This window comes from Chroicocephalus ridibundus, chromosome 2 (genome assembly GCF_963924245.1).
Source record: "Chroicocephalus ridibundus chromosome 2, bChrRid1.1, whole genome shotgun sequence".
In the NCBI taxonomy this organism is placed as follows: domain Eukaryota; kingdom Metazoa; phylum Chordata; class Aves; order Charadriiformes; family Laridae; genus Chroicocephalus; species Chroicocephalus ridibundus.
Window position 1 is genome coordinate 160,541,127 of NC_086285.1, and position 16,906 is coordinate 160,558,032.

At 40.5% G+C, this 16,906-nt stretch overlaps 1 protein-coding gene across 1 annotated transcript in view; it reads left to right on the forward strand.

Annotated features, from left to right (window-relative positions):
- Positions 1-16,906, forward strand: part of TG (thyroglobulin) — a 160,122-nt gene that overhangs the window by 37,043 nt on the left and 106,173 nt on the right. Inside the window, exons 20-26 of the mRNA XM_063327567.1 lie at positions 47-271; positions 5,486-5,635; positions 7,802-7,972; positions 11,487-11,609; positions 13,337-13,452; positions 14,185-14,293; positions 16,261-16,458. Coding sequence (XP_063183637.1) covers positions 47-271; positions 5,486-5,635; positions 7,802-7,972; positions 11,487-11,609; positions 13,337-13,452; positions 14,185-14,293; positions 16,261-16,458 — 1,092 coding nt within the window. The remainder of the gene's footprint in view (positions 1-46; positions 272-5,485; positions 5,636-7,801; positions 7,973-11,486; positions 11,610-13,336; positions 13,453-14,184; positions 14,294-16,260; positions 16,459-16,906) is intronic.

The window sequence follows — 16,906 nt, forward strand, 5'->3', positions numbered from 1 at the left end:
TGTAAATCTCTTCCATACTATTTTGTTGTGTTTTTTCCCCCTTTAGAAAATGCAATTGTTGGAGAAAAGCTCATTGGAGCATTTATAAAAGAGATTGAGGATGGTGATTTTCTGCTGCATTTGGACTCCAAGCAATTCCTAGCAGATTCTTTCGTTGATTTTCCCTGGGATGAAGAATTTGATCTGTCTCCGAGTGTGCAGCTAGGATGTAGAAGTGGATTTCGAAGAATTTCGTCTCCTGGGAAAACAGTCCCAAATTCACAAGGATGTGGTATGTCTCAGTTTAGCTTCCCCTTCTTTGATGCTGTTAGGAATCAGTATAAAGCTAAAGTTAGAAAATCATCAGTGAACTTGTGTTTATGATTAATACATGAAAGGCGTGAAGCACCAACGTGAATGATAAATCTGAGGAGAGATGGGAATTAGTGCTTCGGTTATTGTTCAGTCCTTGCATTGAATCAATGATTTGGAAATGGGCGTCATGACACTGACATAGTATAGAAAGTTTTGCAAATATTTTTGGGGATTTTTTAGATCTGTCTGGTATTAGAAGGTCTTTCTGTAACGTATGTGATCCTTAGTAAGAAGATTTCATAAAGATAATGTAGCCAGTGCTTCAGATGATGATACATTACTCAGAATAGAAACCTAGATGAAGAAATGGTGAAAGTCCTGAGACTACAAGGACAGGCTGAGAAAGTTGGGGTTGTTCAGCCTGGAGAAGCAAATGCTCCAGGGAGACCTCATAGTACCTTTCCAGTACCTAAAGGGGGTTACAGGAGAGATGGGGAGGGACTCTTTATCAGGGAGCGCCGTGATAGAACAAGGGGTAACAGTTTTAAACTGAAAGAGGGGAGATTTAGATTGGATATTAGGAAGAAATTCCTTACTGTGAGGGTGGTGACACACTGGAACAGGTTGCCCGGAGACGTTGTGGATGCCCCTTCCCTGAAGGTGTTCAAGACCAGGCTGGATGGGGCTTCCAGTCCAAACCATTCTATGATTGTGAATTCCTGGGCCAACTCCAGCCAGCTCAAATGGAAGCTTTCTTGGTGTTGGCCAACACCCAGGCCTGATTGCACTTCTGCCCTCTTTTCTTCTTCTTTTGTTTTGTTTAGTCTGCTTCCCTGGAACAGGCTGCCTTTCTGCAAACATCCTGCTTAGGGCTGCCAAACCTATCTTTTTGATGGATCCTCGTGGCTGTACGTAGCACTCTTGTGTACCGGGTCATGCTGCCAAAGAGCCTCTGCCTTAACAGCCCTGCTCTTGTTTCTATCAACATCAACCCACCTTCAGCGCAACTCTGATCGTTCTCATTGGACCAGTGACTCTTTTTAGCAGGGACTGTTGCAATAGGATGAGGGGTAATTGGTTTAAACTAAAAGAGGGTACATTTACACTAGATGTAATGAAGAAATTTTTTCAACAATGGTGGTGAAACACCGTCCCAGGTTGCCCAGAGAGGTGGTAGATGCCCCATCCCTGAAAACATTCAGGGTCAGGTTGGAAGGGGCTCTGAGCAACCTGATCTAGATGAAGATGTCCCTGATCGTTGCAGGAGGTTTGGACTAGATGACCTTTAAAAGTCCCTTCGAACCCAAACTGTTCTATGATTGTATGATACTGTGTCTTATGTCATTTTGGGACGTATTCATTATGTCTAGCTTTTCTTTGGGAACAGAGGAGGGATGTATCATTTCTAGGTATAAAAATCAACGGTATAAGGTATTGCAGAAGTTGCCCAAAATGAGGAATATTTTCAGATTGGAAAACTTCAACACTACGCAGCTTAAGTTAGAGACACTAAGAACAAATCAAAACACATGAAAACAACTTATCTCCCTGCTTGGTATCACTGTTCTCCCTAAGTTAGGAGAGCTTCCTAATGCCTAGGCAAGGACTTCAAAGTAATCAAGTGACGAATCAGTTCTGAACTGCTGCAATTTCCAGCTTGGACCTTTAAGGGTAAATTGACTGCAGTTTCAGTTCATCTCCACAGTCTGAAACACTTCAGATTTTTGTTGTTTAAATACACCATGCAGAAAAAAGATTAATTCCTACAGAGTAACCGGAGTCTGTAACAACTTGCAGCTACTTAACAAGATGTACTCTTGTACTGATTAAAGGTATCATCATTTATTAAGTAGAGTCCATCACACGACTAGGAAAGAATTGGATCTTTTTGCCAAATATTTCCTGCCAGGGATAAAGGCCTCTAGGAAGCAGTGAATTAATTTGCCTTGTAAGTTAGTTCATACATATTTGAACCAGCTAGCTGTAGAAAAAGTCACTCAGTAAAAGACGTGTCAAAGAAATGTGGAAAGGAGACAGTTTCTGCTCCAGCTTTTGGCAGAGATTTTGTATTCTCAGATGTCATGGTAGATACGCTGCTGGACACTTGTTTATGGAGTGAGAATGTGTATTTTGTTCTAAATAGAGGATTTAGGAATTCAGTTTCTGGTTCCTCTCAAATATATATATATATATATAGTTTTATTTTGCATTATGGGTATATTCTGGTCATTTATCCTTCTGAGGCTGTTTCTCTTCTAATAATAGGGGCTAGTAGTAAGACGTTATCGGCTGTGATTACAGAAATCAAAGTTGTGTGAGGGTGACAGGGATTCTTTATTCTCTTCCTTTTCCTGTTCCACCTTGTTGAAATACAAATTGTCTTTTCAGATGTTGATCTTATTGATTTGTTTGGTTTTATTTCACCGAAAATGACATTTCCCCTCGCTTCAGAAAGTATCAACAGCTCTTAGTAGCGGCAGCTTTCTGTTGTTCCAAATAAACTTAACATTTTCATTTAGGAACACACAGCTTGCATGAACCTGCCTCTTCATCTCTTGTGTATTTTCCTTACAGTCATCTGTTTCTTTGCATCTGTTGTGGCTTTGTTTTATGTTTTTCTGCCTGTAAAATGGGTAACATTTATAATGTGTTAGTTTTTCTTATGTGGCATTTTTTCATTGTATCAGTCATACACTAAGTTTACAGGTATTTATGATTATAATTCCTTAAGAGTCTGAGGTAAGAGTTTTATTTTAGCTAAATTTTAAAGGGAAAGAAGACACTTTCTTTGCTAAGGTGCGAGTCAAAAAGAAGAGAGTTGGAAACTGTCCAGGAGGCAGCTCTACGAACTCAACCCTTCTCCCTCCGTTTATGTCAGGAGAAAGCCTGAGGCCTTTTTGTGAGCTATCTTTGTTTTATTACGTATTTTTATGCGTGTTCCTTTTATTATTTGGAAAGCTTGGCGATTCTATCAGAATTGCTTTGAGCAGGGCATAACCCAAATCAAATAATGTGCTAGCTTTAGAGCTGAGCTGGCAGCTCAAAGACTTCATTTGGAATAATCTGGATCAAGAATCTGATATCCCAAAGTTTTCCAGTATCCCTGGAGGGAGGAAAGAGCAGTGCAAGCATTGGGTGCAATGATCACTTGTGACAGTTTTTAAGCATTCTTAACATAGTGAGAGCTGGTCTCAAGTGAAATGAGGCTACTGTGAGGAGTGGTACCCCTGCACAGAGCTGATTTGTGTTTCCCCAGTGAGTCGTTCTTTAGCCTGGAAATTTCTCTCAGCATGTCGTTCCCCTGGTACACAGAAGCCCAAGTCTGGGTCGAAGCATGGCAAGTTACAAATCTGACGTACAGGAAAGATTAATTTAAATTTAAAATTGTATTTATTTTTTCCTATTCTAGAGATACAAATTCTGGGCCCAGTGCTAATGCTTAGCTCTGAGATTTTGGCTCAAGGCTTTTTTCTAAGTCTCCTACATTGTTAACATATAAGAATGTTAAAGTTTGAAAAAAGTACAGTGTGATGTTTTGTCTGACTTCCCAAATCGAATTTAACCTCTATGTAATTGTGTTGAGTGTAACCTGTAGCTGAAATGATATGTGCCTTCGAGAGTTAAGGAATCTAGAAAACATAATTCTCTGCACCAGTGTTTTTTGCTGTTCTTTGTGCCCTTTTGAAAAGGCAATTTTACTTGCTTAAAATGTGACTGGAGGCACAGGTGTTACTTTCACATCATGACTATAAATGCAAAGAAAGGAGGGTGCTTTGAAAAGCTTAATTTGTACCTTTTTAAACTTTAATTGCTTAATTAGTCTCCCTCATCCTTTGCACTTTGTCTTCAATTCAGGCATGGATTACTCATTTCATTTTAATTTCTACTGTTGCTCATTTGCAACAAATATGATCCTTTTTGCATGTGTTGGAAAATGTCTTTAAAATGTATCAGACGCTCCTGTGTATTAAATAATATGCATGAGAGAGGAGAAATCTGTCTGTTCCAGGACTTTTTGGTTATGTAATTGATTTTAGATATGCATTATACCTAGAGCAATTGCCTAGATACTTACTTGGGAGGAAAATTTCAGTCTCACAGTTGTCTCATCCTAGGCTTTCCCATTGGGCCAATTAAAGCAGATGAAGGAAGACATGATCATTTTCACACTAGCTGTCTTTTTAGTCTATTCTGATTTAAGTTCTCCTGTAAGTTAAATTAATTTATGTTCTGGTGTGTTGGCCAGAACAGCAATTCATCATATGGGTTGCAGTGGAGATGGCCAATTTTCCATTACTGTTTCTCTCCCATATAAGCTTAAAGCGCTGTCAAGATGTAGGGCAAGAAATGAAGTTTTGCACCTTGTCAAAGTCCCAAAATATACATTTGATAGTGTTTTGAAGGAAATCTACATCTGGAAAGCAGCTGTGAAATAACAAGTAAAGGTATTGTCCTGCAAATGTGTCTGCGCCTCTTCTGCTTTAATGTTCATTCGCATGATCTGGAGGGAAAGACAGTATTTCATGACGTCCCAGAAGACAAGGAGTTTTCTTTATAACATGCAACAGGTCAGCTGGAAATATTACTCCTGATTTGTTCTGAAAATGATAATTATACAGACTAAGAATATCCTTTTGTTTTGTGCTTGGGTTGTCAAGTGCACAATTAGTGACTTTTAATCCAGCCATTACTGTTTAGTTTGGAAGTGCTCACCAAAAATTTCATTACCAGGAATTCTGAATCAAAGTGTTACCATATGGTGTGTTTCTGGATGATGTTTTTGGAGTTTCTGCTCCAAGACTCTTCCTGTTTCGGTCTGTAGTGGTTGTAGAACTCATTCTGTTTGTAGCTTGTGTTCCTTTGTTTTCTTTCACAACATACCCACACAGTGCATTATCTGATTACAAATGGATTTGACAAATGGAAATCAGGCCTGGACTTGTCATTTCAAAGAGCCAAGTGCACTAATTCAAGAACATTTTCAGGGGGTTCTGACAAAAAGCCCCCATGGTTTATATTGCAGTCATTCATGAGTTTAATGAACGTTTAAGGACTGTTTACGTATATTAAGAGCTTGAAGCCTGTGGCAAGTCTACCAGCATGGTATATATAAACCCTGCCCACATATGTGCGCAAATGCCTGAACTGGTTGGATTACAAAAAAGTAATAAGGTGGTTGTTCTCTTTGCAGTTGTTTGTCCTCCAGGCAGTCATTTCCAGAACGATGAATGCATTCCCTGCCCTCTTGGCTACTATCAGTATCAGACAGGACGTTCCTCCTGTATCAAGTGTCCTGTGGGCAAAACTACCAACTCCTATGGGGCATTCAGCGCTGATCACTGTAAGTTGAACTCATTTCTTCCCTTATCCTTTGTATTCTGGCTTCAAATAACTGATGGAGTTTTTTGTTTTTTTTTTTTTTTCATCTGTAAGTTTAAAAAAAAAGTTCCTCCCTCTGGGTTTTTTTGGATGGATATGATCTCTTCTGCATACATTCAAAGATGTTTTTCAAAGACAGAAAAATCTGTCTGGTGTTTTGACCAAAAATGCATGAGAAATGCGTGGTCAGTCTCATCTAGGACATTGTAGTTCCTTAAGATGTGTTCATTGCCCTCAGAAATGATACCTGGGTGTCCAGTATCAGTGAGAAACATCTTACATAGTTCATTTGTTAGCATTTTCATGAACACTAAAGTAGTCTTGTCTTTGTGCAGCTCTTTCCCCTGCAAATAAAAATACTTCTCACAAAGCAGCTATCAATATGTTCACTAAAGTTGGTGCATTCAGCTTAAATGAATTAGTTTTGGATCCGTTCCATAAAAAATATCACTTAAGGCCAAATTCAGTTCTGTCTAGAGTTAGGTCATGGGTAAAAATTAAAGTGAGTAATGAGAATGAGTTTCTTGGAAGCACTGGTGAGCATAGGGACTGCTTTATTGTGTTTCAACCTATTTATTTTCTTAGGTGGGATAAAAAACCCCCACGTTTATTGTAATGCACCCTGACATCAATTAGCTTTTGCCTAAAGAAGATGTTAGACTGAGATATCATTCTTCATTTCTGTATGTGTTCCCGGTGTAGGTATGGGACTCCTGTTCTTACAAGTTTGCTCCTTAAGTTTTCTTTACTGCACTTGCAGTTTTCTCTACCATAAGCGCCTGCAACTAAACCAGCTCCCTGCCTGGCTTCCACCTCACCTGTGTGTTGAGGCTCAGTGCCAGCCCTTTCCAAAGGGCCATGTTGTACACAATTACCTTTCTTCTTTTTTTCTTTCTTTCTCTGCTGTCTGCTTACAAAGTCTGAAGGGTTTGCTGAATTAACTGCCAGATACAAAAAGGAAAGTATTGCCCGATGAACACAGCACAGGAAAAATGGAGGACTGAAGCGTTCTCCCCTCTGCTGCTTACCCTTTTTTCCTCCCAGAGGTTGTGCCTCTGTGGCAAGGATGGCTGAGAGGCACAAGAAGAATTTCCTAAACTTTCAGTGCACTGAATTGAAACGATGCTGATGATGTCACATTTTGATGTGTCAGACTGAACCCTGGTGGTTTCTTCATACGTAGATAAGCCTCGCTTGCTTAAGTAGCAACTCAGATGGAGGGCACGAAGGTGGTTACCCTGTCAGGCTTAGTCCACCTGGGGTTCTCTGCTGCTGCCTTCAAAGTCGGTCAAATTTCCAGATTTCTTTCTCTGTGGAGCCCAGATACTTGGTTTCTAAACATTTTAAATCATTAAAAATGTTAGGTAGTTGGGGAAGATGCTGCTAATTAAAATCAAACTTCTTCATTCTTTAAAAATAGTGTGAAGACCTTTTCTTTCCCTCTGAAAAGTACATTTTAAAAAAAAACAAAACGTGTGGGAGCAGCAAACAACAAATTGATGTGATGTCTCTTGTGCCATTGCTCATAACTTTTCATGGATCCATTGCAGTAGGCACTAAACAAACCTGTAGGAAAACACAGTTCCTTCTCTGTACTTCTTTGCTTTACAGTACTTAGCATAAAGGAGATCTGATCCATGGCAGAGAATCCTAAAAATGTTTGGAGTATGAATTGCAGTAGCAACAAAGCAGTGAGACTACCATGTTTCAGAGCATGAAACACAATGAAAATTATAGATTAACTTTCAGTAAAGTCTCTGTTGTACTTAGAGTACTTCTGTCCTACAGCATTGAAACATTGTCCTACTCCATTGACAGGACCAGAGCCAATGTGTGCAAATGAAAACACAGGAGGTTCCCTCTGAACATCAGGAAACACTTTTTTACTAAGGGTGGCTGAGCACTGGCACAGGTTGTCCAGGGAGATTGTGGAGTCTCCAACCTTTGAGGTGTTCAAAAGCCATGTGGACATCGTCCTGGGCAACCAGCTCTAGGTGGCCCTGCTTGAGCAGGGGAGTTGGACCAGATGACCTCCAAAATTCCCTTCCAACCAGAACCATTCTGTGAAACCCTGTGACAGCATTATCAAAATACCTTTCTTTTTTTTCTTCTTTTTTACTTCTAACAGGCATCACATACTGTCAAACCAATGAGCAGGGTCTGCAGTGTGATGAAAATGGCCAGTATAGACCTTCCCAGCAAGACCCCAACACTAAGAAATCCTTCTGCATCGATAGCTTTGGAGCAGCACTGGACTGGACTGAAACAGATGATCTCCTTATAGACAACCAGTGCCTAGGTGAGTGTCAGAAGAGTATTTTGGATATGTTTTCACCCCACGTAAGTGAAGACCTCCTTATGAAAAGACTTTCTGTTCCACAGCTGGCTTGCCAGCTTATGGCTTGCCACCTTCCCATGGTTGTGGCCTCTGCCTTAAGCTACATTCCGCCTTAGTTTTGCGTTTCTTGACTACATTGGAGAAGTCATTTCCTGTAGGGAGAGGGAAAAGCAGGTTTTTTGCACTCTCAGGTGGCTGACAGCTTTTGTTGTAGGCTGATCTCCTGCTCTCTGCTTGGAAACCCAAAAGAATAACAAGAGGGCTAATGGGAAAGAAGCAGAATGATGAATTTCTTAGGAAAATTATCACTCATCAGTGTGTTCAGGAGAAATAGACTGTGTTTGGCAATAACCTCACAGCCACGGCATAACGTCACTCCCTGGGCTCCTGCTGTACAGTATCTGACTTGGTGAACATATCCTTGCAAGCTGGGAAGACTTACTTCTTCTTGAACGCAGTTGTGAAATGCCGGTTCTCAGGGATGAATAACTTGAAAAATACGTCATCCATCAAAGAGTCCCCAAACTGCCTGCAGTAGCTTCTAATTGTGCTTCTCAGCGCCAAAGCTTTTGCCTTGCCCAAAAATAGTTTTCCAGAAGTTTTTATTATTCATCATATGATTGGTATCAAATTTAATGGAATGTTCGGTTTAGAAACTGATGTCACAGAGTGCTCTGAATTAGACAGTGTCTTATGACAAGTGTGATCAGCGGAAGGAGTGTGAAATGAAAGCCCTCATCTGTGAACAGGTTGCAAAACTGTCTTCAGTTAAAATAGCTATTTTTTTTCTCTGAGCATACTCAGGGACTGATCATGACACTGAGGTGTTAGCCTCTGTTGATCTCTCACGGGGTCATTGGGATATTTCTCTGCGCAGCTTAATTCTCCTGCTACTTACCTTGAGCCCTCCTACATGAGTATTTCTGACTCTGTCCAAGAAGGAGCAGTTGTAGATATCTGTGCTTATTTTTATGGATTATGCTAGAAGATTTCACTACAAATAAATATTTATAAGTGTTGACAATTCAGGGCTTCAAAAAACAACAATAACAAATACCCAAGAAGTCCAGTGTTTTTTTAAAATAATTTACAGGATAATTTAATTTCTTTTGTTTTTTCTTTTAAAAATCGTGCTGTATTTCCAGAAAGCATTATATGAAGTGAAACCGATTACCACTATTTTCAGTTTTTCCCCTGCCCCTTCTACTTCCCTTAATTGAATTCAGCATGCAACAAGACAGCAGGGTCTGGAGACGGATCTCGCTTTGCCAGGAGGCTGGCGATTGGGCAGCATCAATAAATAACCCAACTGTTCTTTGGTTTTTGAGGCTGTAGCAGGAGTAAGAATTTCCTTTTACGAATGCACAGTAATTAGCTGTAACAACCCATGTGCATTCGTATTGTTCTCTCTGTTATATTTTAAGCCACGCTTAACATTTTTGCAATAACAGGGATGGGTTCTAGAGCTTTACTCTCTAGTGACGTGAGATTAAGGAGAATTTCTGCTACAGACTAAGCCTGTTGAATGTTTTTTTAATTATATTATTGTTGAGAAGAAGGCAATGTGAACTAACAAATTCATGAAAATGTGAGCTAGTAGAATATTATTCATTGTATTTTTTTTTTGACAAAGTAGCTTTATGAATGCAACTTTTTTACCTTTCTTTTTATTAAAATTCCAGAATTAAGAAAAGGCAGCTTTTCTATTAGTTTTGTAATGTTTTCAGTTTAATGTTTCATTACACTTTCTACCTCTTCTCTACTTTTCTCCCATATTATTGCACAGAAAATTGAGGGGGGGGATGAAGTCAGAATTAGGAAAAAAAAATCAGAATAAAAACATTTACAAATATCTTTTTTTTTTATTTTGAATTCTGCATTAGAAATGAGGGCAACAAACAATTGCAAACAACATAAAACACTGTTTCTTTTCAGTTTTAAGAAAATATGTGAATTCTGTTTTTAACCAGGCATCACTGCAAGTTGCAGATGTAGAAGAAATTAAGTTTAATACAGAATTAAGTTAATGCTTATATTTTGGTGTCCTGTATTTCTATGAAGGAAAAAACTTCCACCTCTGTTTACACCATCATTCAGCCCTCTCTGTGGCTGAGCTGGAGTGCGAGGAATTTTTTGTGTTAAGTGTTTGGCTGGCCCTTGTGGTTTTTCTGAGCAAAAATTACAGTTTTATCAAAAGCACCTGCTGACTCAGCCCTGACAGTGGAGGACATTTGCTTCTGATTTAGCCCTGACTGTTTTGCTGTAAGAGTACAAATGATTGTTTTAGGAACTTATCCCTGACTTTTATTTTGTGGTTTATCCAGACATTTCAGGGAGAGAGGCCTGGGATCCTCCTGCTGGATCTCTGTGCTCATGTGTGCGGGGGAGAGAAGGGCTGAGCTTCCAGCTCTTCCACACGCAGGCATCTCCGATGGGCTGAGAGCAGACCAGGGCTCCTGTTCCTTTGCTCTTTTACGTCTATACCAGGCATTGGCTGCAATAAGCCACAGTTTTCCATTCATTTGGGACGTTTAGAGGACAAGTTTGGTCAACGCAGGAGTGATGCTAAGTCACCACCTTCTTCCCTTTTCCTTAATATACTGTGTTCACTGAAAAATATTAATATATCAACTGGTGGACACACTGTACCGAAATCCCTTTGCAATATACGGAGTAGCAACCCAAGCATGGTAGTGGTGGTGCCACCATGTGTTCTTTCATGAGACCATAATCTTCAGGGCACAGCCAGGCCCAGACTGGAGCTTAATTTGGATTCCTCTCCCCATTTAGTGACCTTTGGGTTTTGCGTCTCTAGACCCCATGAGCTTTTCCCAGTTTGCGAACAGTGCTGCTGGTCAGATTCCTCACTCTCAGGTGCAGAGAGTCCAATTCAGAGAGAATAAATAAAACAGTTTGGTAAGTGACGTGACGGTCTGGAGTTAAAGGTTGAATGAAAGAGGAAAACAATGAGCATGTGGGACATACTACCTCGAATAGATCCCTGAGCTGAAGTCAGTGGAGATCAGGCTGTTGTGATCCTGTAAACAAGTTATAGGGCTCTTAAATTTCCTTTCTAACCAAGTTCTGTGGGAGCTGGCTCTTGTTTCAGCATCTGTTTTGCAGAAAAGTTAGTTCTCCTGTTGACTCAATAGTTGGTTCTATGCCATGGACAAGTAATGGGAGATGGCCAGTCAGGTGCTGGAAGAGAAGTTTCACTTGAATATAAATTCCCACCCCACTCCTAGTTATTTTTAAAAGATCTTATGACACTTTTTTTTTTTTTTCAGAATAGAAATTATATCCTCAGTCCAGCTATCTCCTAAGTTATCTGTGGAGTTACAGTACATCATTTAATGAGTAAAGATTTTTCCCTACAGAATTCATGAATTTTTATTTTCATCTAAAATCTCTTTGTCTCTCTGCAGCATGGTAACTGATAATAGTACCTGGTTGGTTTGTGCTTTTTTTTTTTTAGTGCTCAGAAAATTTGAGAGAGTTCCTGCCTCCAGACTGATTTATGGGTTGGAAGAAGCTCAAATTCTTCAGTCTCAGTCATTTGGGGGAGACCTGCAAAGTTCAGCTTTTCAGTGTATTTCAGGTGAGGAAAACTCTCAGAAATCTGTAGAGACAACACTAACCATCATGAAAAATAATAATCTTTTTATATGAAGAGCTTATAGTTAAGTTCCTAGATGAACTATATGTTTTGCAGTTCAGTACCAGTTTACTGCAAGATGTTTACAACTTTTGGTGATGTTGGTTCAGGGAAGAGATTGGTCTTTCTTTCAGCAAGAAGTCTTCTGACTTTATGTACCACGTTAGACAAGTCATCTGACTTTAAAGCCCATTGGTGTACTTTGCAAGATGGATGAGAGCTGAGATTCAGACTAGGAAACATTCATCAGACTTTTCAGATGTGCAGACAAAAGAAGGATAAGGTGTTCAGGACATGTGAAAAGCAAGCTTTCACCTCTTCCCAAATTACCTTTCTGGCATATAAAAGAGGAATAGTCGTCCTTGCTTATGTCAGAAGGATATTATGAAGAGTGCAGATATTCCTCTGCTGAGCCTTACAGTGTATATACCATATTACATCTGGATACATCATGTTTACTGGTTTATATTGATTCAATGTCATCTAAAACTAAGGGGAATCACTGCACCACTTTCAGGGGTTCAGATCGCTGCTTTGAATCAATGCCGTACCTTGTGTCTCCTAATGCTCAAACTTGTGGAGAGAGGCAGAGGGGTCACGTTTAAAATAAAAACACCCTGGCAGTAATAACACAGGTGGCCTGTTTGTAGGGCAGACATCACCGAAGTCTGACAAAGTCAGTGGCTTTGTGTCACTTACCCTGCTTTAGTGGGAGCAGTCATTTTGTGCTGAGATGAATCTGTGAAACCATGTATGTGTTACTAGAATGATTCTCCTGCGGCAGATCATCCCCTAGCTGTGCACTGCAAGGCTTCTTGCACCTTTCTCTGAAGCTGGAGACCTTCAAAAGCAAAGCACTGAGCTGAGAGGGTGGTGGGAATGAACTTAGGGAGGAAAAGATGGCCCTTTGACAAGCAGTCTCATTCACGCACACATAGCCTGTATTTTCATCATGTTACACCCGCTGTCAAATGGCAGCACTACTACAAGATATTATTGAGGTGCTCACTGAAGAGTAAGGCTTAAACCTTCCCTCTCTGCTTCCTAACAAACTCAGACAGCCTGGCTTCCATTTCTGAGGATGTTTTGTTCTAATCTGGTTGATTTTATACTAAAAACATTTAGAGCATATCACATCCGCCTGATACAGTAACCCCATGGCAAACAGATAGTAAAAAATATTAGAGTGATAGGGAGGAGGGGAAACACCAAATTCTTCAATTGTGCTGGCCATCTGACCAGTGTAAGCGAGCAAGCCACCCCCCCGCCCTGGATTTAGGAGTGACTGAAGGTCCTTCTGCCCTTGCACACCCACCGCTAACTTGCTCCCACACCTCTGCTCTTAGAACAGGAGGGGAAATTTTGCCCCAGGCAAAATTATCCAGCAGACATTAAATATTTGGGTGGGGGGCTTAGACCTAGCTCAGCAGTTTGTATCATCAGGTGACGAAAGTCCAAACAACTTTTTGCATGAATTTAAGTTAATTTAAAAACCTAACCCTCTACTAAAATAGTTAAATACTAAAGTTCATCTGGCTAATGAAATTCATGTATTTGCCACCTGATAGAGGTATGAAAAACTAGGTAAATAGCCCTAAACAGTGAAATTTGCAGCAGAAATTTTGCATATTGAATGCTTGGAAACCTAAGGTTTCTTTTCTGTTTTTCAGGCTGTGAGAGGGAAGAAGCATGTGGTTTTGCCACTGTGACTCCTGCTGGTGCTGGTGTTCTGTGTGAATTATACAGTGCTGCTGAAGTCAACTTCAACTGCACCACCTCTGGATTGGTAAAAATGATCATATTTAAAAATATGTGTTTAGCATAGTACTGTAGGTTCAATACAAGTAGAAGGCGTCACAGAAGGAAGGCAGGCTGTTACCTCACCCCTTGGACATTGCTCTTCACTATGGCAGTAATCAGTTCCTGCAGGCTGGTAAAGAAGCTACATCCAAATGTTCCCAAAACTGACATCTGAATGCCTCAGGTTTTGGTTTGAAACATCACACAGCACTTCTGTTCTTAAAACGTGCTGAGCTCCCGCAGTCTGGAAATCAGGTTAACTTGAAAGGGAGATTCATCCGGAGAGTTCAAACTGCTGCTCTTCCAGAGAGCTCAAACTGCTGCTCAGAGAGCTGCTCTTGGAGAGAAATGGACATTTTGAAAGGATAATTCTTTTGACCTGCTTTAGACACCTCCATCTGGATGAGACAGTATCCAGGTCAGTAATCAGGCCACCTGAAACAGTCATCATTTGTCAGTCCCTTTCTCTGGTCCGGGGTTTGAATCATGTGCTCTTCAGCACTGCAACAGCTTCCTATTCACTACTTTTAAACACAGCAAAAGCGGCACTGAAGGGTGGAGATGTCTGTCTGATAGAATAAAAAATGACCACACGGAGCTGTGGGAGCTATAAACCGTGTGCGCTAATTCTGAATAAGTTTCTGAATAAGGAAAATGCATTTTAGGAGAAGAAATCTATGAGGTTGTATTTATTGTGCATGCCTGCTTTCTGTCTCAGGTGCAAGGTGTTTTTGGGAACCCCGCTGCCACAAGCATCGATCGTCTCAGTTGCCTGCTTCATGTCAGGAATCCAGAGGGAGATGCAGTGACAGCCTATTTGAAGAGAGGTACCACATGCAAATCACTCGTCTAATGTTAGCGTGCTGTGATCAGCTTTGTAGTTACTTACATGTAGGATGATGACTAAATGTGAGGGAGCATCTTTGTTCAAGGTGACGTAATACTTTTCAGAGCTTAACTTTTAGTGATAGACCAGCAACCTCAGCAAATCTTCCCATCTTGTCTTGTTCCCTAGAAATTAGGAATACAGCTTTTGTAAGCCATTGCGGTGGCAGACAGCCCCACAAGAGATCAAATTTTATCCAATGTTATTATTCTCTATTCTATTCTATGTAGGGAGGTGATTGTCCCCCTGTACTCAGCACTGGTGAGACCACACCTTGAGTCTTGTGTCCAGTTCTGGGCACCTCAATACGAGAGAGATATCGAGGTGCTGGAGCGAGTGAAGAGGAGGGCAACGAAGCTGGTGAAGGGCCTGGAGAATAAATCTTATGGGGAGCGATTGAAGGAGCTGGGACTGTTTAGTTTGAGGAAGAGGAGGCTGAGGGGAGACCTCATCACTCTCTACAACTGCTTGAAAGGACACTGTAGAGAGGTTGGTGCTGGTCTCTTCTCACAGGTCATTAGTGATAGAACAAGAGGGAATGGGTTCAAGCTGCAGCAGGGTAGGTTTAGGCTGGACATTAGGAAAAAATTCTTCCCAGAAAGAGTGGTCAGACACTGGAATAGGCTGCCCAGGGAGGTGGTGGAGTCACCATCCCCGAATGTGTTTAAGACTCGTTTAGATGTGGTGTTAGGGGATATGGCGTAAGGGAGAACTTTGTAGAGTGGGGTTGATGGTTGGACTCGATGATCCCAAGGGTCTTTTCCAACCTAAATGATTCTATTCTATTCTATTCTATTCTATTCTATTCTATTCTATTCTATTCTATTCTATTCTATTCTACTCTATTCTACTCTACTCTACTCTACTCTACTCTACTCTACTCTACTCTACTCTACTCTACTCTACTCTACTCTACTCTACTCTATTCTATTCTATTCTATTCTATTCTATTTTGTTGTACTATGATTTCTCTTGATTAAACAGTTTGTTATTCAGCTATAGGGCATTACCAATGATCAGCTTGTACATAATTTTTTTTTACGATAATTTTGTCTGTAAATTGTCCCACTAATATACCAGACAAGAAATAACCTGGTCTTCAGTGACTCCCAGAGTGATGCAGCTGAACTAATGAATGTACAAGATATGTTTTTTTAGCCTAAGTGTGACCGATATCACTGCATGTCCCGTCCAATGCATGTCCAACTTCAAGCCTTATGCCAAATTTGAAACAAGACAACCAAATGCAGAATGCTGCAGGGTTTGAGTTAAAAGTCTCTGGTGTCATTGCTTTCTTTTTACTTCTATCCAAACCTCTGAGTCACCATTTATTAATAATAATAATAAAAATAAATATCGAAGTTTCACCTGAAAAAAGGCAAGTCCTCTGAGCTTGTTGCAATCAGTGTAATCTTGTTGATACCAGATCTACTCTACATGTCAGTTGATATTGCTAATTAGATCCAGCATTATATGAATCGTGTCCTCTCACATATGTGTCTAGTCAGCAGAAACCTTATTCCAGATGTAGTTGTACTGGCCAGATTACACATTTTACTTTTTTAATGAGATAATTTTGTTTCATTTATACCTGGGAGTTATTAATACAGTGCTTGAATGTGGAATATTACCAACCTTACAATGTACATTGATTTAGGAGACCTTTGCTGATACAGTGGGCTGTTTTTCCTACCCGAGCAATACATTCTGACCAACTGCCCAGGTAAAATTGCACCAAACCATTTGATTATCTTATCTTGCTTTTGAACCACAAAGTCGAGAAAAGGACTTTTGAGGCAGAGTTTTTATCATAAAACTTTCAACCAGCTCCAGTCTGCAGACAATCCAAAGGCATCTCATCTCCTCCCACGCTCTTTTGAACATTTCTTTCCTGTTCTGTCAACCCAGGACAAGAATTTAACTCATCTGGACTCAAGACCTTTGAAAGGACCGGTTTCCAGAATGTGCTTTCTGGTGTATATCGCTCCGTGGTGCTCTCTGCAGCCAGCACGTCTCTGACTGACGCTCAGCTCTTCTGTCGGCAGATTTGCAGCAGGGACTCTTGCTGCGATGGCTTCATCTTGAGTCAGATTGCGCTTGATGGAGGTATTGTCTAACTGCAAGATAAAAAATTCTGCAGTAGAAATCCAACGCTAACTGAGTAGAAATCTTTTTTGGACACAGTACACTTACGTCTACATCATACCAGTGCCTGACTCTACATCACTGACATTTTTTTGGTGTAGGCAGACTTTGAGTAATGCCCAAGACTTGACCTGGAGCAGTAGAGATAAAGACCTGAGGTAGCAAGATCCTCTTGGAGACAAATGGACATTTTGAAAGGATAATTCTTTTGACCTGCTTTAGACATCTCCATCTGGATGAGATAAATCATTCTGAAAATGCCTCTCTCCTTATGTAACGTGTCTCTGTTGCCAGAAGTTGGTGCCTTTCAGCTGATGGGGGAATTAAGAAGGTGCCTCCAGACAGAGTCCTTGTAGTACAAATGTAAATCAGCTCCCCTTTTGGAGCAGGAAAAGAGGATGCTAAACAG